This window comes from Myotis davidii, unplaced genomic scaffold (genome assembly GCF_000327345.1).
Source record: "Myotis davidii unplaced genomic scaffold, ASM32734v1 scaffold1176, whole genome shotgun sequence".
In the NCBI taxonomy this organism is placed as follows: domain Eukaryota; kingdom Metazoa; phylum Chordata; class Mammalia; order Chiroptera; family Vespertilionidae; genus Myotis; species Myotis davidii.
The window spans coordinates 349533-376342 of NW_006288437.1; the positions used below are offsets into that span (position 1 = coordinate 349533).

A 26810-nucleotide genomic window follows, 5' to 3' on the forward strand; every position below is an offset into this window, starting at 1 on the left:
TCAGCATCCCTGCCATGTCAATGTGTTGATGTCAACAAAGGACCAAGATCATGCGATGTCCTTGATTATAATATTGGGGAGCTGTGACTTCTTACCCTATTTTTGTGCAAGCCCTACACCCATTTAAACAAAGCACTTCATGAGGTCATTTATTTCTTCTAAAATGTAGAGAATTCTGTGGAAAGTTGTTTTGCAATTCATTGGTATCTGTGAGACCGCCTCCCCTGTGCCAGGCTCTGGAGCCCGGTGGTGGCTGAAACCCTGGGATGAGGCAAGTCATCCAGGCCAAAGGTTCTAGGAGTGGTGGGACCTGTGCCCAACTAGAGGGTGCATTCCGGCTGCTGCTCAGCACCAGATGAGTGGTTCCAGGCTAGATGCCAGATCGTCCTGCTTTTCAAAGAAGCCAGAAATCCCAATCTGTATGTAAATTTTCTCAAGGCTGAAAAAATTTGGTAATTAATTCAAGCGTTTTCTAAATCACTGTCTGGGCCAAACAGTACATTACTTGCAATCTCTTGTCTTCTCGAACTCATTCGAAGAAGCAAGATCAAGAGAGCTGAGCAATGTGTTCAAGGTGATGCAGGTGATGAAGTGGCAGGACCACGTTTGTCTCCTGACTCCACGCCTGGCGGCCTTCTGTGTGGACCATACTCACATTGTAAGATCTTGTTTTCATTGGCAAGGTTTTTCTTGAATTTTTAAGAGCCTGTATTACCTCTGTTAGAGCCTGTAAATTGTTGGCCGCATTTCAAGTTTAATATCAGATGCTTTGGTTCATGAAAGGTAAAATGTTAACATGACTTCATTCTTTCGGATGAGGTTGGCAGAGGGCCAGCCAGTGAGGAACACCCACCAGAAGTCTGATTGAGCGTGCAGATACCACGTTGACAGATGGTCTATGGTAGGGTGTGTGTGTGTCATAAATTAGAGATTCTTAGCAAGAGTTTAAATATTTCTGATGACATTTTAATTTTAGTCAAGTAGCCATTAATCAAAAGATTGACTTAATGATCCTTGTTCAACAGAAAAATCCCCTTAAGTGTAATAATTCGGGCTTTTTAGTTTAGTAGATGCTGGCATGACAGGCCTCTGTGCCGGATTGATTCACAGCTCTGCTTTGCTATCAGAACAGTTTTATTTGGCTCACTGAAATAAAGCATTGTTTTTCTAGGCATTTGAAGGTAGCTCACATTTCAAAAGAAGGCTTTAATTAAAATAAACTTGCATCTTTGATTTTGTCTTATCTGCAAATGCAAAGACATTAACTCTTTTAAAAATGGTCTTAGAAAATGAATTGTGTTGGAGCAGCTGTAGAAAATTGAGCCTCCTGCCTAAAGACAAATAAAAATACATTTCACAAACATTTTCAGCTGCCTGTTTCTCCTACCTCTATAATTGACTCTAATTTGCTCTGCCTGCCCCTGAAACCTCAGAACTTTTAAATTGCTACTCAATTAGCAGTCTACTAGTAAGTTCTAATGAGAGCCACACCATTCCAAGTGCGGGCTGCACACGCTTGAGTCATAGTGAGCGAGACTTGAATTTTTAAAATTTATTTCAACCTATATTTGGCACACTACTATACATTTCTAAATGAGAGCTTATGATCAAGCTAATTTAAAAAAATATAGAATAAGAAATTGCAAATAGTTACCAAATACATGGTAGAAATCAGATTAAAAATTTTAAATAATCTTCCCCACTGCTTTAAATTTGCTAAGGAAATTAGTAGAAAAAAGAGAAAATGTTGCCTTTATGATATTCTTTGTTCTAAGGACATTGTGGTTACTATAGCCACATAAAGTATGAACTTTGGTATATAAATCAGCGGTGCTATCCCCATTTTACAAACAATGGTATTGCAAGAATTTTGTAGAAGTCTGCTCTCAGGCATTTGAAAGGGGTGGTTACAGGTATTGCACCCAATTTGGACAATTCTGTGTACACCAGCAGCCTAACTAATTTGTTAAAGTTTCTTAAAATTATTATGTCTGTTTCCCTGCTCCCACTCCCCACCCCCTCTTGAAATAGTGTACATGAGAGAACCCTGGGGAAGGACATGTACAATCTTGACTTGTCTCAGTCACACCATGGAAAATATTTTCTTAGAAGTGCACCTGAGGTCATTGTGTACCTCTGAGGAGAATCAGGGAAACTTTAATTCACATTCAGATGGCCCCTGCTGTTTGTGCCTCAGGGACAGACGGTGCCAGGGCTTCCAGCTGATACGTCTCAGTAGCTCTGGAATGCCCTCAGCTCTCAGGGTCTAGTAGTACTTTTAGTTTTCTACTCATGTAGTTCCTAAATCCAACGAACTAGAGCAGAAATGTTCAAAGTAAACGGTTTGGTGGCAGGAATCCTTCTATGCTTATCAACCATGGAATCCACAAAGGAATTTTGCTTTTTCGGATGAATCCAATAAGTGCTATTTTCAGATGCTGATATGATGAAGGGATATGGAGGGGGGAAAGATATCTTTAACATTAATGGTGAATTTATATCACTTTTTTTATCACTTAAAGTCAGGATCCTTTCATGGAAGCCAGAAGCGATTGAAAAACTTGAAAAGTCTGGGGAATCTGATATGGCATTTATTATTTGATTTCCCTAAGAAATTAATTAAAGTTAAAGTAGTGCCCCAAATAGTGGACATGTTGAGTTATGCATTACAACCCCCCCCTCCCCCAAAGGTCTTGAGTCCTTTGTGTTAATCTTGCCTGTATTTATAACTCCATAATCCTCCTACTTTTTTTTTTTTTTACTGAATTGTGTTTTAAAATGTACACTCATATCTAAATGGTAGGAATGTTGTTTGGGAGATAAAATAAGCCCTCTTCAATCTGCTTCTTGAGATATTGAGGAGGGGTAAGTGGGCCTTTTAAGATAATTCCCACTCTTGCTGTCTCCTGTCCTGCCCCCACCTCAGATGGACCAGCTGCCAGGAAACCAGTTCCTCCGCCCACTCTCATTCAGCCTTTCTACCCAGCAGCACACCCTGCTGGATGCCTCCTATTTCTTCTCAGTATGCCATGATTTGTAGGGAGTTGTCTATTCTAATTAGATTAACTGTCTCTGACTACCACATTTGAGAGTTTTCTTTTTCCCTGTTTTTTTTAAGCATTTTTTTTTTTTTGCTCCTTTTTGTGTATGCTTGGCTGAATGAAAACCAGTTACTAATTATGGGTTAGTCTGGAACTGTGGTATTTAGGGTGAATATATCTGAATTAATCAAGCACCATTAATAATGTCTCACAATTTATGAACATATTCTTGACTTAAAATTATATACATTAGTGAATTTATTTTTTAAATATCTCAGTGTGAAATGGCTTTGTGGATATACCTCTGTATGTCTTAATTTCAGAACCATTACCAGCTGGCTCTCACGTATTTATTTCTTGTCCAGTAGCTATTTATTATACCCTTTTTTGCAGCTTAATTGCAAACTTTGTTTTCTTGCCAGTGTGAATTCAGTGTTACATCTGCAGGAATGACACTCATTCCAATCAGCAGATCTGGAGAGAACACACACACACACACACACACACACACCACCTACGTTTTACAGTGTTGGACATAACTTGAGTGGGATAGGAATTTGCATGTTTTGCTGAAGAGAGAAACCAAGACACATTTTCTGAGTTGGGCCATTTAACATTTTAAAAGGAAAAGTCCACATAAATTTTACTGTGCTGTGTGTGAATCATAATTTTCATAAAGGAAAACTCAGACAATTTGCTTTAATAAATAATTGTCTGGAAATTGATTTTGTATCTTTCAAGCATTCTGTTTGCAATTCATTAAGATTTAATGGACCTTTGGGGAATATTTATTTTCCCTTTTTTGAAATGACAAGGAATGTTAGAGAAGTGACAACTTCCCAGTGATAAGGTCTTCACCGCTGAGATAATGGCAGTAGGTCATGGTGCATATTCAGTTAAACGTGTTTTTAATCATTTATCCTAAGCATATAGTTAATTATTCCTCTTTTAAAGTAGGAATCCTGTAGAGGTTTTAAATGCAACGGGTCCTTGTATTTCAGGTGTATGTCTTATGAAGTTGCTGTGCTTCTTACCTCACAGGCTTTCAGCAGCTCCAAATGACCTTTGGTCAGCCAGCCCCGCCCCCTGAATTTTATATTTAAGGAAACTCAAGTGAGTTGCCTGACTGAGGAAGATTTAGCCTGGATTAGTTCACCTAATCTCATCAAGCCTCGATTTCCTTATCTGGAAAATGGGGATGATAGTCCCTACTCCCGTTTGCTTATAAAGATCCAATCAGATACTGTGTCCGAAGTGTTCAGTGTGTGCTTAGCAGGTGCTCACCAAGTATTGCAGTAAGACTGGTGGCAAGTATTAATGTGAGTGTAGGCCATGCTGCACCCAGATCTCAATGGCTCTCCCCATCCTTCTCCCTTCACCACCCACAGGGTCAACTAATATTTTCCCCTCCACCTATACTCTCCTCCTTTCCCTTTCCCCCCAACTCTTGAATTATAATACAACCAGGAACATTTGGGCAACTTACAATAAACCTTCTAGTCACCCTCCCAGCCCCCCTTGGCCATTGGGTCTATTGATGTTGACAACAAAGCTTCTTTTTTTATGTCTTATGTGGGGCCCCCGTGCTTCCACATTAACACCCAGTGACGAAGCAGAAAGGCACAGCTGGTTCACACTTGCCTGTTTTGGGGGTGACTAGTGCCAAATGACAGAAATAAGAGACCCTTCCCAGGGCACTAGAGACCCAGCCCACAGCCTCTCTGCATGGGGGTATTTAAAATGCACTTTTATGGTCATGAGCTCTCTAGGACTGTGAATACAACTGTCAGTACAAATAGAAAATGAAAAAATATTTGCCAAAGTGGTTTGACAACTAGTACTTCATAAGTATAAAGTGGTATCGCACTTCTGTTGTGAGAGTTTATTAAATATTTGTCACCTGAACGAAGCTTAAATGTGGCCTTAATAATAGAACCTAGTGCTTTTAGTTTATTAACTAACCTAATAAAAGTTTAATAATCTCCAAAAGCATTTTCACCTTCGTAAATTAAAAACTAGTTGCAGTTCATAATACATGCTTTATTTCTATGGGGTGAGTATGTTTTATTTTCCCCCTCAAAATAGTAATGGTTAACACAAATTATTTTTTCTTATGAATATTATATAGCACATATAAATATAATTATATATGTATTGTCTATGTAAGCATCTATAAGGAAATAAAGTGTAAATGCTTTGTTAATATGATGATAAAGCATTATTAGTTTAGCTGCCAATTTTGAGGTGGGCCACATAGAATGATTGTGCTAGGTAGACAGACTAATAAATTAAAATTTTCTTAAACTGAAGACTTTGAAACCCAAGAAATTTGTCCTGAAATTTGAAAGTTCACAACCCATAGCTCTGTGTGGAATATAGAAATTAACAAATAAGATTAACTCAACTGTATTGAAGATTATAGGTCATTGTCATTGCCTGTATCACTAATGAATGTGAACTACAGACAAGGATTTCAGTGTGTGGGATGTCTAAATAGTAGTCTACAGGAGAGAGTTACCCAGGAAGTTTAATGGCCTTTCAGTTATTGGGCAGTGCTATAATTAAAGCATTTTGCTAGAACTGTTGAATGACTGGTTAGTCTCGAATACAAAAAAATAAAACTTATTTATAGAAAAAATATAGGGACTCAGGGGTACACTACTGAAAATATTGTTTACTAAATAAAAGCTCTTTTTAAGTGGTAAATCCTCTAGTTGGTGAAGTATTCTTTCATAGGTCATTAAGTCTAGCTACTCACCTGACCAGAGGTTTGGGGGGAGAATTTTGGGGGGAAAGGAGAAACCCAAAGGAAATGTGAAGGAAATGTGAAGCAATGTGAATGAAAGACAATCCAGAAGAAAGGTAAAATGCCCATGAAGTAGCTGATGCTAGTATAATTTAGTGCCAAGCTACGGCTTGATAACAGGATGATATGCCAGGATGCATTGTAATCTGCAAAATGAGAGAGTAGACAGTAGAATCTCTAAGATTCTCTTAATTGCATCATTTTATGATTCTCCATAAACCAAAGTGTAAGTGTAATAATATTTGATTCTTATCTCTTTTCTCTAGTAACAAGGGCCAAACATTCTCTACTTTCTGGGAAACTCTGATTTGTGAGTGTGGGACTTGCAGAAATAACTGAATGTGTGCATTTTCCAAACATTTTTATGAAACACGGGTCACATCTCTTCATCTGTCAAAAGTCACAGCAGCTGCACCCTCCCGAAGCCCTTGCCCAGCCCTGCTGCAGTGGCTCCTTGCTGAGCTCCTGCGGCACTTACTGTCTGGGCGCCAGCACTTCTTCTCTGCGGCTTTGTATCTCACTGTGTATGTGCTGCCCCATCAAGGGAAAGCTCTCTATAGTCAGGGATAGTGCTTTATATTGACTTTCCATTTCTAACTGGTTATCCTGGAATTCATTCCATTGCTCTTTATGGCACATTTTGTGTCCTCTTTCTGGCACATTCAACCAGCAAAGACCTCATACCTGACCAACCACCCTCTGCACCTGCATCTGCACCCTGAGGCCGACCCTGTTGGAATGCCATTCCATGAGTTCCATTGGCTTCCTACAAACTGACCACTCAGTCTGCCCCAAAGCCCAGCCCTATTTCTTCTAACTTGTTCTCCCACATTCTGTGGTCACTTTCTCTGTGTTCTCGCTAAGCCTCTGAACCCCCAGCCTGCCTCCCACTCCCAGCACATGGCCACGGCTCCTACTTCCCAGAGAAAGTTGGAGCCAGTGGCTGGGAACTACTGTCTCCCCTCAGCCAGATTCTGCCCCTTGTATACAACTCCTGTCCTGTTCTCTCTTGTTGATAGAGGACTTGCCTCCCAGAGCCATTTCTTTCATGTGTGCTTGGATCCCCTCCCTCCCACCTTCTCAGGAAGGGCCCTTCCTCCATCCCTCATCTTCATCTCTCCCCTCTCCTTCACGTCCAGACTTCTTAAAAACTAACCAGATTCAGTGTCCGCATCCTCTCACCAACTGACTCCAGGCTGGTTCCATTGCTCTGCTCCCTCACACCCCTCACACCAGGGTCACCAAAGGCTCCATGTTGTTCAGTCCAGCAGACATTTCCAGTCCTCATCCCATTTGACTTCTAAGAAGCATTCAACACTGTTCGTTCCATCTTGTTCTTGACTTACTCTCTCCTTCATGTCCATGAGGTGACTCTGCCACCTCAGTTCTTCCCGTTCTCCTTTGCAGGATCATCCTCTTCTTCGAGCTGTTAACCATTGATGTTCAAGACGGCTTCCTGTCCTCTCATTCTGTCCACTCTCGGGATTATCTCATTCACTCCTGAGGAAGAACAATGTCTCAGACGCAGAGGCGTATATTTTTATCTCCGGGCCAGGCTTCCCCTGCGAACATCAGATCCATGTGCCCACCTGCCTCCTTGACATCAACACTTACCATGTCTCAGGAGCACATCAAATTTAACAAGTTCAAAACTGAACTCTTTTTAAAATACTCTGTCTCTAAATGGCATCACGATCTTTGCTGTCACTCAGCCTGTGTTTTACCACCTCAGTATCACTGGGATCTACTTCCGCCTTTTGCCAGGCTACCATCCTCTTACAGTCCTCCTGGGCGTGCTGGCCAGCCCCATCCCATCACGTGCCCTCTCGATGTCTGCACTCCTAACACATTAACCTATTATTTCTCCAGTTAACTGTGCCCCCTTTTGTCACTGCAACCCTACTTCCTGGCATCCCTCTCCACCTGTCCTCTGCTCCAGTCCAACCAGCCCCTCCTTCAGTTATCACCACCCTGGTCCACGCCTGTCATCCTTGCTCATAGCCTGAAGTCCTGTCTCCGGACACTTGTCATTGTTGAAGTGTTACATTGGTGCAATTCTTCAGTTAATGCATGTGCCCCTCTCGACAAAAAGCACCATGGGGATGAGCACTGGTGTTTGGGCCCTGCCCAACCCAGAGTGGACGCTCACACAGTATACTCATGAAAGGAATCGATATGGGAAATGCTCAAATTACACATTCCATCTTGTCTGAAAGCTTTTCATAATTTTTTCCACAAAACATTTTTCAGAGAAGGAACTATAAAGCAAAAAGTATTTCTTTTCCTACTTCCAAATTGGGTTTTGCTTTCTCAGTAATCACTTAAAGCATAGATGTGGTAGAAGAAATGATTTATGTTCTCTCCAACTTTTTTTCTGTATAATTTAGTGAAAGCAATATGAAATTGATTACTCCTTAATTTTCCTGGCCATCCTGTAAACTTCCATTGTTTTTGTTTACACTTTTATTTCCACAAAATATTGAAAAATTGATTGGCATCAGTTTCATTCTGATTGTTCTTATTGTCACAAGACTTGGCCTTTAGTTCTGATTCTCTCTTTTTTTTAAACTTTGATATTCCAGTGCTAATATAAAGATGTAAATTTAATTTTCTTTACAAATATACTCTGATAATCCTATATAATAAAAGACTAATATGCAAATTGACCGAATGGTCAATGTGACATGCACTGACCACCAGGGGCAGACGTTCAACGTAGGAGCTGTCCCCTGGTGGTCAGTGTGCTCCCACAGGAGTGCTGCTCAGCCAGAAGCCTAGCTCATGGCTGGCGAGTTCAGCAGCAGTCATGGGAGCCTCTCCTGCCTCTGTGGCAGCGCTAAGGATGTCCGGCTGCTGGCTTACAGCATCAGTCAGACATCCCCCAAGGGCTTCCGGACTGTGAGAGGTTGCAGGCTGGGCTGAGGGTTTGCCCCACACACCTGAGTGTACAGATTACATGCACTGGCCCTCTAGTTATTTAATATTGTAAGATACTTGAGTCAACTAAATAGGAGAGATTATGTGATTTTAAATTAGTCTAGAGTTTTGTTAAGTGGCACTTTCAGACATTTTTACTCACCACAAAATGAAGGAAATTTTAATTAATACAGAACAAGCTAAATGTGATGCCTGGTTAAGTTATCACATTAATTTGATAGGAGAATTGTGAGTTGGCCTTATACAAATGCAGCTGGTACAGAGTTATCCCAAGAAAACCACTTGCATGAAAAGGTGCTATGAATCAGTTTTTATGAGGTAAGGATTAACTGGTGGTTGTAATTAAGGTTGTTTGGGTCATTATAAAGTGGCTATAGGTTATAATCTAATACAATGAATTTTAAGGTATTCTGATCATTTTATCCCATAATTAGATTATATCATTTGTTGTTTTAAGCATCTGCTGCTATTTATATCTGTGCTTCCCTAACTGTGGGAAGTGTCCTAGGGCATTGCAGCAAATTCTGAGGCGTGCCACAGGATATTTTAAAATTTCAAGGGCAACATGGGCATACACAATATCTGTAGGACAGATGCAAACCACTAGCTGGAGCGAGTTCACAATTTAAATTTAAATTGTCCTGCTTTCCTTCCAGTGATGTGGTATCTTTGGGAAGTTGGATTCTCAGCAGATGTGTAAAATGGGAAAGTCAGAGTGGATCAGGAAGTGTGGGTAGTTTGATCATAAGGTTTGAGTATTTGTGCAGAGCCCAGTAGAACATAATTATATTCTAATTAATATATGTATTCTATTGATTAAACAATTACTGTAATATTTATTAAAATATTAACATAATATTTCTTTTAGAAAATGCGGTGGCTTGCACATATGTTTTTTCTTTTCGTCATAGTTTTGAAAAATTATTAAAGTACTTAATTTTCAGATCAGGTAAGTCTTTAACATGATTTAAAAATCAAAAGCATAAAAATGAAGCCTGAGAAGTCCCCCGTCTGGGTTGATGGCAGCGCCCTCCCGATTGCTCAGGCCAAAGCCTCTGAGCAGGACTTGGCTCCGGTCTTTCTCACACACACATTCAGGACCACAGGAAATCAGGCTGGCTCTGCTTTCAAAATATGTGGTCACCCTAGTCAAATAGGCTATTGTTACGGTTACTCATAACTGATCTTGCTACTTCTGCACTTGTGCTTCCCCCACTCCAAACCCTTCTCCCACCCAGTAATCTTCTGAAACCCTAAGTTGGTTAAGTGATATCATCACCTTACCACCCAGAACCCTGCATCAGCGTAAAGTAAAAGCCAGAGTCCTTTCAGTGATGTCCAGAGTCCTATAGGCCCAGCTTCCCTTTACTTCTCTGATCTCAGTTCCTCCTATTCCACAGGTAATCTGCTACAACCAGGCTAGTCCCCTCAACCCAAGCATACCAGGCACATCCCTGCCCCAGGGCCTTTGCACTGGAATGCTGACTCCGTTGTCTCTTTCAAACCTTGGCCCACTCTAACCTACCCTATTTTTAATGTATCAGTAATCCCCACCCATGTACTGATGGCCATGTCCTAGCTCTTTTATCCTGCTCTTTTTTTTCATAGCTTTCTAACATAGTAGATAATTTACTGCCCACATTGTAATTTACTAAGTTTATTGTTTTATTGTCTGACTCTCCGTGGTACAATATAAGTTCGAGGAGGACAGGCACGTTAATGTGTTTTGTTCAACAACCTATCCAAAGCAACTGGATGAACACTTGGCAGTAATAGGTGTGTAGCAAATACTGAATGAATAATGTTCAATTTAAATTTGTTGTCTGTTTGAACTATCAAAGCATATTCAAATCTTTCTCTTTAACGATGGATTGTCCATTCTCCCAGAGGTCTGAACAGTTTTTGCTCTATACTTTCGGGCTAATTAGGTACTTATAAAATATGAATCTTATCTTTTTGGCTAATTGAACATTTTATCATTATGTACAGACCTTCTTTATTCTTAGCAATGCTTTTATCTTAAAGTTATTAGTTTATCTAATATCAGTAAAGGTAAACTAGCTTTCAATAGTTTTAGTACTATTTAATATGTATTTTTTCTTCCTTAACTTTTAATCTTTTGAGTTCTTATGTTTTAGTTCTGTCCCTTGCATGTAGTTTATAGTTGTTTTTACTTCATTTCAACCATCTTTATTTTAACTTCTAGCTACTTTTGCCTACTGTGATTGTGTACAGATCCAGGTTTGTTTCTTTCATTTACTTTCTATTTGTCCTACTTTTACAGCGCTTACTTTTTCTTCTTGTGTTCTTTTTTTAAAATGAGTTTTATTTGTATTCTTACTTTTTTTCCCCCCACTAGCGTAGAGGTTATATACTCTGTTTCTATTCTTTTAATGTTTAGAATTTTACCTTCATTCTTTTTAAAAACAATTTTTTCTTTATTGATTAAGGTACTACATATGTGTCCTATCCCCTCTTTGCCCCCGCCACCTCCAACTCATGCCCTCACCCCCCTGGTGTCTGTCCCCATTGGTTAGGTTCCAAATCTTAGCTATGGTGAATTGTGCTGCTATGAACATAGGGGTGCATATATACTTTCTGACTGATGTTTCTCGCTTCTTGGGATATATTCCTAGAAGTGGGATCACTGGGTCAAGTGGGAGTTCCATTATTAGTTTTTTGAGGAAACTCCATACTGTTCTCCACAGTGGCTGCACCAGTCTGCATTCCCACCAGCTTCATTCTTAGTCTAAAGTTAACATCTTAACTCTCCTCCTGAACAATACCGGAGCACTGCCACTCCAACCACCCACTTCCTACTTCCACGCTTTGCTTTCCAGTGCTTGTATCCGTCCTTTGTAACCCAGTGAATTAAGCATTACTGCTTCATATAGGCAATGTTTACTTATATTTATCCACATATTTACCTTATTTATTTGCTTACTATTCTTTTTGTATCTCAGATCTTCCACACACTTTTTTTCTGAAGTATATATTCTTAGATTCTAAATAATATGTTTCTAAATCTTACTAGTTCCTTTACATTCTGTTGTAGGTAACTTGTCAGTTTTTGTTTGTAAAGAAAAGGTTTTATTTTGCTTTTTTTTTTTGAAAGATAGTTTTGATGGATACACATACACTATCTATGTATCCTTTTTTTTTTTTATTTTAGAAAGGGAGGGAAGACAAAGGGGAGAGAGAGAGAGAGAAACATCGATGTGAGAGAGATACATTGACCGGTTGCCTCCTGCACCCTCACTACCAGACATCGAACCTGCAACCTGGGTATGTGCCCTGACCGGATGAACCTGTGACCTTGCGGTGTACAGGACACGCTCCAACCAACTGAACCACAACGGCCAGAGCTCTATCTATCTTCTATGCGTAATTTTTCTAACACCAGGAAGCAATGAACTTAATCCTGACTCTGTTTACCTGGAGACAGCGTCAGATCCCCCGGGTTCACGGCTCGTCCCATAGTCTGCTCCCTTTTCAGAGGCCAATTGCAAGTGCAGGTTGTCACTTGTGCTCCTTACCGACTGACTATAAACTGGATGTTCCCAAGACTGTCTCCTCAGGTTCAGTTTGCTAGAGCAGCTCATGGAGAACGTTTACTTACATTTACCAGTTTATCATGAAGCACATTATAAAGAACGCAGATGAAGCGGTGCAGGGGCAAGCCCAGAAGGGTCCAGAGTGCAGGCGCTTCTGTCCCCCGGCACTGGGCTGCACCAGCCTTCTGGCACGTGAATGCCTTCCCCAACCCGGGAGCTCCTCAGCTCTTGTTGTTCAGGAGTTGTTATCGCGCTTCATCTGCTGCAGGACCCACCTCCCATCCAGTGGGTGAGCTGAAAGTTCCACGTACTTCCCACCGAGATAGTAGTAACCTGTGGCATTTATTTTCTGTTTATCTAGATCAATGAACTGAGCCATGTTCAAATCCCTGTTATGTTGATGCCAGATGACTTCAAAGCCTATTCAAAGATAAAGGTGGACAATCACCTTTTTAACAAGTAAGTACAAGTACAAACTTTTCTAGAACTGATGTGGCTGCCAGGAGTATGATTTCTGTGAATTTCTTTTCTTTTTTTAAAATATATTTTATTGATTTTTTTACAGAAAGGAAGAGAGAGAGATAGAGAGTCAGAAACATCGATGAGAGAGAAACATCGATCAGCTGCCTCCTGCACATCTCCTACTGGGGATGTGCCCGCAACCCAGGTACATGCCCTTGACCAGAATCAAACCTGGGACCTTTCAGTCCGCAGGCCGACGCTCTATCCACTGAGCCAAACCGGTTTTGGCTGTGAATTTCTATAATCACATTTTTCAATGGGTGGGTGTAAAGTTTTTCTGATGAAGTTAATCCTGTGATAAACAGAACCATCTGTCATTTTCACAAAAGCAACAGCAGGCCTCTTGGGTAATATCCTTTTGCCATATGGCATATTGTTCTCTATGAATAGCTTATATGTTAAAAGTGATATTCTCATTACACTTCAGATGTTTCAAGCCGTAAATTGCTTGGATTTTTTAGCAGCTATGGACCTCAGCTATCTTACACAAAACTCTCATAATGATTACTTTATGAACAGAAATGACAACTTCATAGAACAATAAAGAATTAAGATGCATTTTTATAGAATATAATTGGACACCATGTTGGGTATTGAGACTATTTCTCCTTCATTGGAATGTCATTTTATTTTATGTCATTTTTATTGTTTTAAATATATTTTTATTGATTTCAGAGAGGAAGGGAGAGGGAGAGAGAGATAGAAACATCAATGATGAGAGAGAATCATTGATCTGCTGCCTCATGCATGCCCCACACTGGGGATTGAGCCCACAACTTGGGCATGTGCCCTGACCAGGAATCAAACCATGACCTCCTGGTTCATAGGTCAACGCTCAACCACTGAGTCACACCAGCCAGTCAGGATGTCATTCTAGATGTCACTCTGGAGCCCTGTATGTGTTAGGCAGTCCACTGAGGGCTGGGAATACAAGGATGTATAAGAAACAGCCCTGCCCTCAAGTGGCTCACAGTCAGATGGGTGGTTGAAAACTGACAGATATATAAATTACGTACTGTAAGTTGGCATGCAGAGTACCACAACAAAAGAGTGTGTGTATGTGAACACAAAGAAAGAGGCAATTCTGAATGAGTAGTATAAACCTCAAATCCTGCTCAAAAGATTAGTTCTGACATTTCTTCCTGGGGCCCTTGTGCTACTGGCAAGCTCAGGGGTTAATTCTCCTCATAATACTGTTTAGAGGCTAACCTTTGAGAGAATTTTCTATGTGAATTTAGGTTGTGGTATTTATATAAAACTAGAGGCCCAGTGCATGAAAATTTGCACCAGTGGGGTCCCTCGGCCTGGCCTGCAAGATTAGGCTGAAACCGGCTCTCCAGCATCCTCCGAGGGGTCCTGCATTGCTACAGGGCACAGGCCAGGCCAAGAGTCCCCACCAGTCCACGATCAGGCTGCCAGCTTAGGCCTGCTACCCAGTGGATTGGGCCTAAGCCGTTAGTTGGACATCCTTAGCGCTGCTGCGGATGCGGGAGAGGCTCCCACCTCCGCCGCTGCACTGGCCAGCCATGAGCCAGCTTCTGACTGAGCGGTGCTCTCACTGTGGAAGTGCACTGACCACCAGGGGGCAGCTCCTGCATTGAGTGTCTGCCCCCTGGTGGTCAGTGCGCATCATAGCGACCGGTTGTTACATTGTTAGGGTCAATTTGCATATTATCCTTTTATTATATAGGATAGGTCTTCAGGGAGCGAGAGCAGTCTTGTTTTGTAAGCTTGCATCGACTACTGACTGAGGATGAGTGTGGCTCTCTCGATGCCCTTCTCTCTGTCCACATTCTTGGCTTTCTCTTCACCACGTTCTGCAGGGTGGACCCTCCCCTTGGCAACCTCATCTTCCTTGAGGAAGCAGCTATAGCATGTGGTTGGGATTAAAAGATCATATAGGCCAAGTGCTCCTAGGTGGTGAGAGGACACAAATGTTATCAGTCTGACCCTCTGTCCCCCGGGTCTTACTGTGGCTTGTACTGTTGACCCTTGAACAACAGGTCCACTTACATGTAGATTTAAAAAATAAACATGTATCGTACTGTAAATGTATTTTCTCTTCCTTATCTATAATAATAAAAGAATAATATGCTAATTAGACCAGACAGCCAAATGACCTTCCAGACAAAGCTGGGGCTGCGAGGGCCAAGCCCTTTGCATGAATTTCATGCTTCGGGCCTCTAGTAATTTTAATAACATCTTCTTTTCTCTGGCTTACTTTTTTGTAAAAATACACTATATAATAGACATAGCACATAAAATATGTGTGAATTGACTGACTATGTTATCGATAAGGCTCCTAGTCAGGTTTTGGGGGAGTCAAAAGTGACACGTGACTTTTCAGCTGGATGTGGGGTTGGCACCCCTAACCCCCATGTTGTTCAAGGGCCCCCTGTGGTGGTTTTGGGAAGTGCCTCTGTGGGAAGGGAACTCCAGGCACTTCCTTGGCTACTCATGGAACTAGCTGGTGGGAGATGCAAGTCTGGTTAACTCTGTATATCTGAGCTTGCTTTCACAATATCCTGTTCCAGAGAAAACATGCCGAGCCATTTCAAGTTTAAGGAATACTGCCCGATGGTCTTCCGAAACCTGCGGGAGAGGTTTGGAATCGACGATCAGGATTTCCAGGTGAGTTGCTTTTGTAACGTGGCTTCAAACAGGCTTCATTTTCCACGCTCTGTGTGATAGGACTGAGTTTTTATCATTACAAGTCATTGTATAATAGTACTTGTTAGTTTATATATTAATGTTCAATGATTTTTTTTTCTGAAATAAGGGGCTCTTTCAGTTAGGAACCCCTCTGTGCTATATTTTCAGTCGTCGGCAGGAAAAGGGATTATTCTTTGGGGAGAGAGCAGGCACGCGAGGGTCTTACACGTGCCCTCGTTTCCAGAGGCAGAGGCTCTACCAGCAGAAACCCCTTTTCATTCCTGCCCGCCTATGTGTCACCAGCCTGGGCAAGTGTGTATGTGTGCGTGGAATTCGCATTTCCTACATTGGTAGAGGCCACTTGGGAATCTGAGAAATTTATTCTTGTTTGTGCTGATTTGTTGCTTTTCAGATTGGCCAATGCTGCCTCTGGCCCACAGCATTTTTGTCAGAGGCCACTCTTTGAGCTCACAGTGCAGCGTGGCACTGTGCCAGCACACTGCCCTCACCATCAGAAGCCCACCTGTCCCGGGCATGGCCCTGGGGAACCCGCCCTTCACTCTTCGTACCCCCACAGACAAAAGTGCACTGCTGCTTTTCTCCCTGTGTTTGCCTGGTTCTCATGGTGTTGTCATATCTGCTGACCCATGGTCATGTGTCCTAACGCTTAGCCAGCTAGATTCGGAAAAGCCCAGGATTTCTTATAGGAGCAGAAGTCTACCGTATGTTAGGAGATGCAAGGGTTACTTCCTGGCCTTTTACAACAGTCTGTTCATTGTACTGTGAGAGGACTGGCTTATTTAAACCCTTTAAGTCCAGCAATCACTTTCTCTCATTTGCCCTAAGTGGGAAAGCCTAATTTATCCTGCATTAAGTGCCATATTGCCGCCCTGGATGACCTCACACGTTAGCACAGCTTACCCTGTATTTTCCCTTGAAGAATCCGGCCTCTAAGGCAATTCGAACCGAGTTACTACACTTTCCTAAGGCTCTGTGGGCCTCCCCGCCCTGCCCGGCCTTTCCTTCCCTCACTGCTCACTCAGGCATGAGGAGCCTCCAGCGCCATGCTTTGGGCTGCAGGTGGGCGAGGCCTGGGTGTCCACCGAGGCCCAGCTTCTGAGCAGAGGCTGGTGCGCCCCGGAGGGCGGAGGGAAGTGTGACAGGGAGGATGTGGGCACTTGGTTGGCTTTGAAAAACTGCGGTGGAGCCAACATCGCTCAGGTTTGACCTTCATGTGTTAAGAGGAAGAACCTGATCAAACATAGACTTGGAATGTACTGCTGAAAAAATAAGTCACTTTCAAAGAACAAATTCGGAATAGTAAAAAGGGTTTGCACGAAATAAAAAGGAACCATTCCTCATTAGTTAAAAACTGTTGCTGCATCTGAGGAGGCCACATGAAAATAAACTGAGCCCTTTAAAAAGGAGCGAACGGCTGGTAACTGAGGTCTCCGGCGGCTACTCCCCCGTGGGAAACGCAGGTGTGTTTCTCCCTTTGTCCCCTCCTCTTTTATAAAAAAACAAAAACATTTATACTCGCATTTCGCAGAAACTAACTTTTGAGGGCCTAAGCAACAAGATCTTGTTAGATTCCTTAATTCATTACCAAAATGAAGTCTTTGTATTTCTTCTCTGAATCGGTCCTATTAAATGAGATCCAAAATGGGCCCATTACATCCTGAGTTCTGACGGCAGCAGATAAAAGTAATTTTTAAAATTTCCTAAAGTGACCAATTTAGTTACTGAAATACTAAGGAATGAGCGATTTTCCTTCCCTTTCCCCCACTAAAACCAAAAACCATGTAAGCTGGTAGTTAAGTAAATGCAAATTGCTGAGTACAAACTTTGAAGGCAAATTAGGCAAGTGGAGGGCGATTCACACTAACTAATTGGCAAGTCTGTGAAGCTCTTAGCATGAGAGCAGGATAGAGGAGAGCCAGTGTGAGGATGATTAATCATTGGAACACCACTCCTTTCCTCGGCCATGCCTGGTGCTTTTGGCATTTAAATTGCGGCTTTCTCTTTGGCAACTGTATTTTTTATTAAATAAAATACAACAACTGTGGGTGTTGAAAGTATCTTTGATAAACCAGAGATATACTGGCTTCCTCCCCAATCCTCTGTTTCTTTCCCAGTATCTGCACCTCTTAAAAATTTGTCAGCAGTGGGGCTCAACACACTTTGTTGGCTACTTGGTCTGGAAAAAAGAAAGAGGTTGTGCCAACACTGGCTGTGTCTGGGTGCCCGAGGGCCCTGCACGGTGTAGGGGTGAAGGCGACAGAGGGGCTACGCTGTAACCAGAGGGGCCATCATCCCAGCTGCTTGGCACTTGGACTCACTGTTGGCCAGGCATTTCATCCATCATGGCCAGAACTAGTAACAGGTACCAGCTGACACATGTAGGACCAAATTCCCAGTCTGGTTTGAAAAGTAGGATCAGTAACCTGGGGTCTCCTCACCTATTGGAGGCACCGCTGATGGGGGCCAGGCTTCGGGCTGCCTTTGCCTTGCTGTGTTTATTTTTCTGAAGTGCTTGAATGTAGCAGCTTTATATAAATGTGGCCACAAGGAGCTCCACTGTCTGGTTCATTTAATATTCAAACCTTCCTATTAAAGCCAATGAATAAATGTTCTTGACCTGCCTTGTGTGTGTGAATGCCTTTTTCCTGCACCTGAAAAAGTCACTATTGAGCACTCGACGTAGTAATTAGCCTACCCCATTGACCGCTTATCAGTGAACTTACAGTAATTAAAAAGCATTCTTCCCCATAAACATTTGTATCCTTCCTCTGGTTTTGATTTCTTTCCTGTCTTTTAAAAAGAAAACTTTGTTTTCTTGCTGTTAAGGACTAATTCAAGCAACAGTTCTAGAATATTCATCAGTTAATAACAGTATCACTTAACCTATACATATATAAACCTGTGTGTGTGTGTGCATTTGCTCAGTGCTTCCAGATTCAGAACTTCGTTCAATTGATTAGTGCTTCACAACATTATTTCATTGGTTTGTAATATGCTCAAAGTTGAATTGTGTTCTGATCATTGTTGGGCCAATGTGACCCCCCCTTACCATACTTTTAAGATAAGATCTTTCAAAATGACTGCTCCCAGGGAGGCCTCCAGTGTTACTGCAGCTACAGTGCCACCTTAAGCTCCAGTCCCCTTAGGTGATTTCATGCACAATTATCAACTCTGTGTGTTTATTTGCGTGACTACGTGTCAGGCTCTGCTAGACGTTGTAGGAAATGCAGAAGATAAGAAAGGGTGCAGGAATTCCTTTTTCTTTTTTGTTAACTCTTATATACCAGATTCCGTATTAGATGCTAATAAGTTTTACAGAAACCCAGACATCCTGACTTTTAATGTTTTTCAAGAAAATCTGCTTTCTTGTCTCTCAAAGAATCAGACCCCCCTATAACAGTTCCAGGAAATTAAATGGAGGCGTCAGTTAAAGTTTCTGAACTATGGGAGAGAATTGCCCACCAGAACCCGAGAAGTTATACAGAATGGAGATGATGAATTAAACCTAAATGCATTGGAAACCAAGCCTTCTTGTTCTTTGTAGAGGATAATATCAGGTTTACTTTTCCCCTACAGCATCTCCTGAATTAGAATCCCTCATTACTGCCCTGGCCTGTGTGGCTCAGTTGGCTGTGTGTTCGATCCCCCATGGAAGTGTATGTGGGAAGTAACCAATCTCTCTCTCTCTCTCCTATTTCCCCTCTCTCTAAAAAAAAAAGATAAAATTAAAAATCAATAAACATATCCTTGGGTGAAGATTTTAAAAAAAGAGCCCCTCGTTTTTCTCAATTGATGCATTTCTTTTTTTTATTTGTAACAGATAATTCTTAATTTTAAAATTATTTTAAGAGATAATGTTTTAGACTATTGATGCTCTTGTTTCAGGTTTAAAAATAAAATTCTAAAGTGTCAAGGCCTTCAGAATATACTAAACTTTGAAAAAAATCTATCCGTATCTCTATAACATAAAGTCTATCACCATGTTTTCAAATACAGCTTTCCCAAATATAATTTAAACTGTCTGAGGACAGGAATTGAGTCCAGCTGGTTTACTGGGCTGCAGGCTCAAAAAAAGTGGGTCTGGGCACTGGAGTAAGTGCTCTGGGCAGACCCGTAAGAAACGCCATGGAAGAACGGGAGTGAGGGCTGGAGTGGGCACACTAAGGGGAGCGAGCTTTCTGGGCCACAACATGGAGGCCATGAAGCTCGGGATAATGAAGCAAATGGATGGTAGTGGATTGTGGAGATAAAGAGGGAATAGTAGAGAATGTGGAAACTGAAGACCTCAACCAGATTCTAAAGCGTGTGCAGTCCTGCGGGGTTTACACAGGGCAGGGATGTGATGTCATCTGGATTTTCTGTGAAGGTAATTGTGGTGGCCCCGACCGATGTGGCTGAGTTGGAGCATCGTCCCATGCAGCAGAAAGTTAAGGGTTTGATTCCTAGTCAGGGCACATACCTAAGTTGCCGGAGGCAACTGACTGATGTATCTCATTCACATCAATGTTTCTCTCTCTCTCTCTCCTGCCCTTCATCGTTCTCTGAAATTAATAATAAAAATACATAATTGAGGTGGTTATATATAGAAGGGAGATACAGAAATTAGGAGGCTATGCGATACCCCAACAAGTGAAGAAGAGGCATGAAGCAGGATGCTTGGCACTGACAGGGTCGAGCAGAGAGCATCTCCACAAGACCGGGAAACAGTAAAGTGACAGGAGTGGTGGCTGATGGGCCACCAGAGCAAAGGGCAGGAGCCAGAGGTGTCAGAGCCTGAGACATTGAGAGAGCAGGTCACTGGAGGAGGGAAGAATGGGGATGGGCAGGTAAGTGCCCTTGACCGGGAATCAAACCTGCAGCCTTTTAGGTTGTAGGTGGACACTCTAACCACTGAGTCACTGGCCAAGGCTAGACAGGTCTCTCTCTTTTTTAAAAAAATATATTTTATTGATTTTTTACAGAGAGGAAGGGATAGGGATAGAGAGTTAGAAACATCGATGAGAGAGAAACATCGATCAGCTGCCTCCTGCACACCTCCTACTGGGGATATGCCTGCAACCAAGGTACATGCCCTTGACTGCAATCGAACCTGGGACCCTTCAGTCCTCAGGCCGACGCTCTATCCACTGAACCAAACCGGTTTTTGGCTCTACTTTTTTATTTTTTAATCCTCACTTGAGAATATGTTTTCATTGATATTTTTATGGAGAGAGGAAGGGGGAGAAAGAGAGGGAGAGCGAGAGAGTGCACAAAACATCCATGTGAGAGAAATATCGATAGGTTGCCTCCTGTCCAGGCCCCTACCAGGGATCAAACCCACAACCTAGGTATGTGCCCTGACGGGGAATAGAACCCAAAACCTTTTGGTATATGGGACAACACACCAACCAACTGAGCCACCCAGGCAGGGCTTCTCCTTCTTATGAGTTGGACCAATGACTGTTCCCACCACAGACTGTCCCTAATCCCACCCCACATGGAACTCAGACTCTCTGTTTGCCTGCATTTCCTGCCCCTGAACCCACTTTGGATTGTGACTTGTGATTTTCAACAAAGAGCTAGCACAGGGAGCACCTGTCCAGGTTAGATGCCACATTTGTTCATCATGAGCCTGACCCAGGCCTCTGGCATTGTAACCTTGAGATTTTTAAAGGTGGTCTCAGGGTGCTCTGTGAAGTTCCTGCAGCTCTGCTTCTTGCCCTGCTGGTCACTGCCTCTCACTTTTGTGTTCTTCTTTCCTAGGTTGTTTCATTATTGATAAGTGTTGAATTGCTGTGTCTTGCTCCCCTGCACAATGGAAGCTGTTCTACGCCTGGGGTCACAGCCCAGGCTTACTCTGAATTTCCCCAAGAGCTTAACACAGGTCTTTGAACACAGTGGGCATTTAATAAATTGTTGATGATAATGTTCAAGTTAGCATGTTGGTCTTTAGCTCTCTGACGGGGTCAGAGGACCCTCTGTGCTCACTCAGATAAAGTATGTCCAACGCAGACCCAGAATGCAGCCTTGTCTGGGCAGCTCTGCTCCTGGGCCGTGTGATGTGAGGCATGTAATCATAATCCTGAGTAGTCAGCAGGCCAGCGATTGGCTTCCAGATTTCAAGTCCATGAAATAGGTGGCCGCGGTCAGGAAGAAGAACGTTTTCCTGGGAGTTGGGAGGCTGTTTTGTTTCCGGGATCTTCAGTGACTGATGCTGTGACTTAATTCAGTCACTTAGCCCTGGTAGGTCTCCATTTTCTCATCTGTGAAATGAGGGAGGCCCTCAGCTGTGAACCTCAGAATCTATTATTAAGTCACCTCGAGTAGATGCCTGCTGCTTAGGTTCTTGCACACAATATTGACATGTTCCTTTGTAAGGTGGTGGCCTTTATACAGTCGAGCATGGCAGCACTGATTTTAAGTGGCCTTTCTGTTGACTAAAAATAAGAAGTTTTTTGTACATGAATTTTGGCAGATATACACATTCATATCAAAATGGGGAAAAAAAGAGAAAAATGTATGTAAGAGTATATGAGTAGTTCGAGAGAAACATTCCAAATGCTTGAGTATTTAAAAAATGTACCGAGACCATTATGGTTACTAAATCGTGACATTTTTATGAGCTACGGTAGGGAGGATTGGTGATAAGAATGAGCTAATTAAATTGACCTTTAAACATCCCACACCCTTCTGGGGGCCTCACTAATCCTGGATGCCCCACTGCAAAAACAAACATCTTCAGTACAGACTTAGAGGAGTGGGGAGGAAGGATAGCACCATTAATCCCTTTCTCAAGGGAAGGGACAATAAATTTCCAATTATAAACGTAGGAAGGCCATTGAAGAGTGAGCTTCATCTCTCATTATTTGCTTTATTTCCCACTGAGGGCTGACATGGCACCAGCATTCAAACAGAGCTGTTGAGATTTGAAAGAGGGTATATTGTAAGATCATTAATGGGTTTGGCTGTAGAAGATGGAAGTGGTGAAAAATAAGTTTACTTACCAAGTGACAGGATAGGCAAAAATGGACTAAATTGTCATGTTCTTACCTGCCCTTCATCTAATAGCTTGTCAAACAGTTTATTTTATCCCCAATACCCCAGCAAGCCTAGGCGCATCGCTGAGAAGCTAAATCGGGGCTATAGTGTGTCCACTGCACTGGACTGAGTAGAGAGCACCCACAATGTCTCCACACTCACCAGAGACACCTGCAATATCACAGATGTCACAGTGGGTCAAGGGACTTGCAAGGAGAATAGTCCAACCTCAAATACCTGTGTATTGTATGATTGCATTTATATGAAATGTCCAGAATAGGCCAATATATGTAAGACAGAAGGTAGTGACTCACTAGTTATGGGGCTGTGGGGAAGAATGGGAGTGACTGCTAATGGGTACAGTTTTCTTTTTATTCTTTTTTTTTAATTGAAGTACTAGGGGTCCAGTGCATGAATTCATGCACCTTGAAAGGAACTGTGGGCCACGAGGCTGCAGTAGGCATAGGGGTGGGTCTCGGCCCATCCTCTGTGCCCTCGCCCAGCCCCTCCTGCCATGGGCCCCGATCCCCTGTCTGCTGGCAGCCCCGCTCCTGCAGCCACCACTCCTTCACGCTGACGGCACCGGCCCCACTCCAACCTGCTGATGGCGTGGAGCAATTGGGGCCAGCACCATCAGTGGGTGGGAGCAGCAGCTGCTGCCCTAATCACCCCTCAGGAGCAGGGGGAGCTGGAGAAGCCCTCAGGGCCGGCAGCTGCCACTCACACCTGTTGATGGCGCTGAGTGATCACGACCGGTGCTAGGCACTGGCAGTGGGTGTGAGTGGGCCTGGCCCTGGCAGGCCAGCACCATCAGTGGGTGGGAGGAGCAGCTGCTGCCCTAATCACCCCTCAGGAGCAGGGGGAGCTGGAGAAGCCCTCAGGGCCGGCAGCTGCCACTCACACCTGTTGATGGCGCTGAGTGATCACGACCGGTGCTAGGCACTGGCAGTGGGTGTGAGTGGGCCTGGCACTGGCAATGGGTGCAAGCGGTGGCTCTGGCCCCAGCAGCAGGTGTGAGCGCCAGGCAGGACCATGGCACACGGGAGCAAAGAATTTTTAGTAACTACCAGAGGTTTGCCCCAATGACAATGACCAGCACTCTGCCTTGGTCTGGCACCCCTGCTCACCTGCTCCACCATCCTGCTGCGGCCAACACCTGCCATGTTCTGCACACGTCCCCTGGTGGTCAGCGCATGTCATAGTGACCAGTTGTTTGGTTGTTTCGGTTGTTCCGCCATTCAGTCTATTTGCATATTAGCCTTTTATTATATAGGACTAGAGGTCAGGTGCATGAAAATTCATGCACTGGAGGAGGGTCCCTCAGCCCAGCCTGCCCCCTCTCACAGTCTGGGAGCCCTCAGGGGCAGGCGATGCCCCATCACACCTCTGCTGCTGCCACTGCCAGCAGCGCAAGCCTTAGCCAGCCCTGGTTACCTGAGCCTTGGGCAGCCCTGGGTGGCTGGGAGGCTGAAGGGACTGGAGGACTCTGGAGGCAGGTGCACGGAGCAGCCAGGCCTGCTGCCAGGTGGGGCTGAGGGGACTGGGTGCCGCCATCTTGTGGCTGTGGGCTCCGCCATCTTTGAGGGCGGGGCAGTCAATTAGCATATTCCCTCCTTATTGGCTGTAGGCACTGCCATCTTTGAGGGTGTGGTATTCAATTAGCATATTCCCTCCTTATTGGCTGAGGGCCCCACCATCTTTGAGGGTGGGGCAGTCAATTAGCATATTCCCTTCTTATTGGCTGTGGGCACTGCCATCTTTGTGACAGTGTGAGGGTCAATTAGCATATTCCCTCTTTATTAGATAGGATAGTTGACACGCAATATTATATTATTTTCAGGTGTACAACATAGTGATTTGACATTTGTATGCCTTACAGTGTGATTACCCTGATAAGTCTTGTAACCATCTATCACTGTACAAAGTTATTACAATATTGACATATTCCTTGTATTGTACACTACATCCCTATAGCTTATATAGTTTATAACTGCAAGTTTGTACCTCTTATTACCTTTTTCATCCATCCCCCCAACCCTTTCCCCTTTGGCAACCATCAGTTTGCTCTCTGTTTCTATGCGGCCATTTCTGTGTTGTTTTGTTCATTTGTTTTGTCAGATTTCTTTTTTGAGGTGATAAAATGTTCTAAAATTCACTTTGGTACTGGCTGTATAACTTTGTAAATATACTAAAAGTCGTTGATTTATACACTTTAAATGGGTGGGTTGTATGGTATAGGAATTATATCTCAGTAAAGCTTTTACGAAGAAGAATGCTTACTTTCTTTTTCCTCCACCATTGACTTGGATACCTTTTTCTTGAGGGTACAGAGTTATGATAAAAGATTTTCCATTTAGAACATGGGAATTTAAAGAATTGCATACTTTATAATATGAAACTATCAAATGTGTAGAAGAAAAGGGTAGCCAGTGAATAGAGCATGTTTTATTGCAGTGTTTACATTTATCATTACATTTTTTTCTTCAAACTAATAGCAAATCATTGTTCATTTCCTAAGTCTCTACAAACTGCCAGCAATAACTATTCCTGAATGTTTGTCAGAGCAAGAAAGCTTAGAGACCATTATGTCCCACTGACTTTGTTTGCAGATGATCAGGTAACTGAGTAAGGGGTGGGGGCAGGGATCCTTGAGAGGCCTCATTTCCCTTGACTTGGCCTCTAACTCAACCTGTTTCTACCATGTATGCTGAGGTCCGAAATCCTGAAAAGACAAGAAAGGTGGTCAAGCCAGGCCACAAGTGACTATTGTGGGCAGTGGAGGCAACAAAACACTCTCAGATTTCCATTACATCTATAATTTAAAGGTTGATTAAAGCCTTTTAAGGCTCTGCATTGAAGGGATTATGGATTTTGTGGTAGCCCAACAGTTTAAACAAATGACTTAGACGATCATTTTCCAGGTGCTTTCACAAAACCCGGACACTCTCCTCAAGCCCTCTGTCTCATTTAGCCCATGCCTGCTCCTGCTCACTGCTCACTGCTCCTCCTCCCTCCCCACACACACATTTAAATACTCTTTTAAAAATGTAAATGGTTATTATTGAGGGCTGTAGAAAATAGCCTATAAAAGTATGTCAGTCTCAATTTTCACTGGGTTCAGACTGAGGTTTAGCTGGGGTCGGGGAAAGGAACCCAGAGTTAATTGGAAGAACTCATTCTACAAGTTTTTCTTTATTTTTATCTTACCACTTGCAGAATAACTCATTAATATTGATCTGCATCTCTCATTACCTTCCAAGGTAAAATTTGCTTTTTATAATAGTAGCTACAATTTATTGAATACTACTGTATTCCAGGCACTATTATAAAAACTTTGTATATTATCTCATTTAACCCCCAAACTTTTGATGATGATTATTATTATTCTCATTATTACTACCTTTCTACAGATGTGGAAACTTGAGGCACAAAGAGCTTAAATGACTTGCCCAAAGTCGCAGTCCTGACGTCTAAGGCTCCTATGCCTGATCCATGCTCTGGGTCTCTGTCTTCATCATCAGGACTCTGAAACTTGAAAGGTCACCAGGCCTCTGCTTAGGGCAATATGACCCTGAGAACATATGAATGAACTAAATAGAAGTATGAATAAGCTACACTTCATGTGGCGAGGTGGTTCTGAAGTTCAGCACAATGTCCAGGACATGCTGATGAGTGTACACTTGGTGGGTTTGTGAATGTGTTCTCTTCTGAGGGCTTCTAGACTTGGGGAGGTATATTAGGACCTTGCAGAAGGCCAGGATCTCACACATTGAATAGGCCCTGGATTGCCTTTGTTGTGTTGTGACTTTGGCCCCAAATATCCACACAGCACATTCACACTTCTCAACTGAGGACCCAGGTTTTACATGTTTAAAATGTCACCATGTTACAGAACATAGAACTCTCTAAGCTCTGCCTCTGACAAGCAGTTTGTTTTCTAAAGAGAGTAAACCTCTCCAAACCCCAGGTAGATTTCACTGGGTAATTTTACCTGGTAGCTTTCTCATAAAGACAGACAGGTAAGTAGGGGTAAGGGCTCTTGAAAATGAACATTAAAAAACACACACACAAAACCCAAAAGTGAACATTAGAGTTTGGAAATGGAATTATCTTGAAGATGACTAAACCAGTCCTTTATTTTTTTTTCTCAAATTTTATTTTTTATTACAAAGGGTATTACATATGTGTCCATTTTTTTCCCCGCCCTAGACAGTCCCCTAGCCTCCCCTATTCCCCAGTGTCTTATGTCAATTGGTTAGG

General features: G+C 42.8%; 1 protein-coding gene across 5 annotated transcripts in view; it reads left to right on the forward strand.

Annotated features, from left to right (window-relative positions):
- The window catches only part of PIP4K2A (phosphatidylinositol-5-phosphate 4-kinase, type II, alpha), a 164789-nt gene that overhangs the window by 84611 nt on the left and 53368 nt on the right, over nucleotides 1–26810 (forward strand). For 3 of the 5 annotated variants that reach the window (XM_006760310.2, XM_015561748.1, XM_015561745.1), the window contains exons 2-3: nucleotides 12700–12797; nucleotides 15395–15491. In XM_006760310.2, coding sequence (XP_006760373.1) covers nucleotides 12700–12797; nucleotides 15395–15491 — 195 coding nt within the window. Of the gene's footprint in view, nucleotides 1–512; nucleotides 659–8963; nucleotides 9103–12699; nucleotides 12798–15394; nucleotides 15492–26810 lie in introns of those variants that run through there. The other 2 variants (XM_015561744.1, XM_015561746.1) reach the window with 2 other exon arrangements.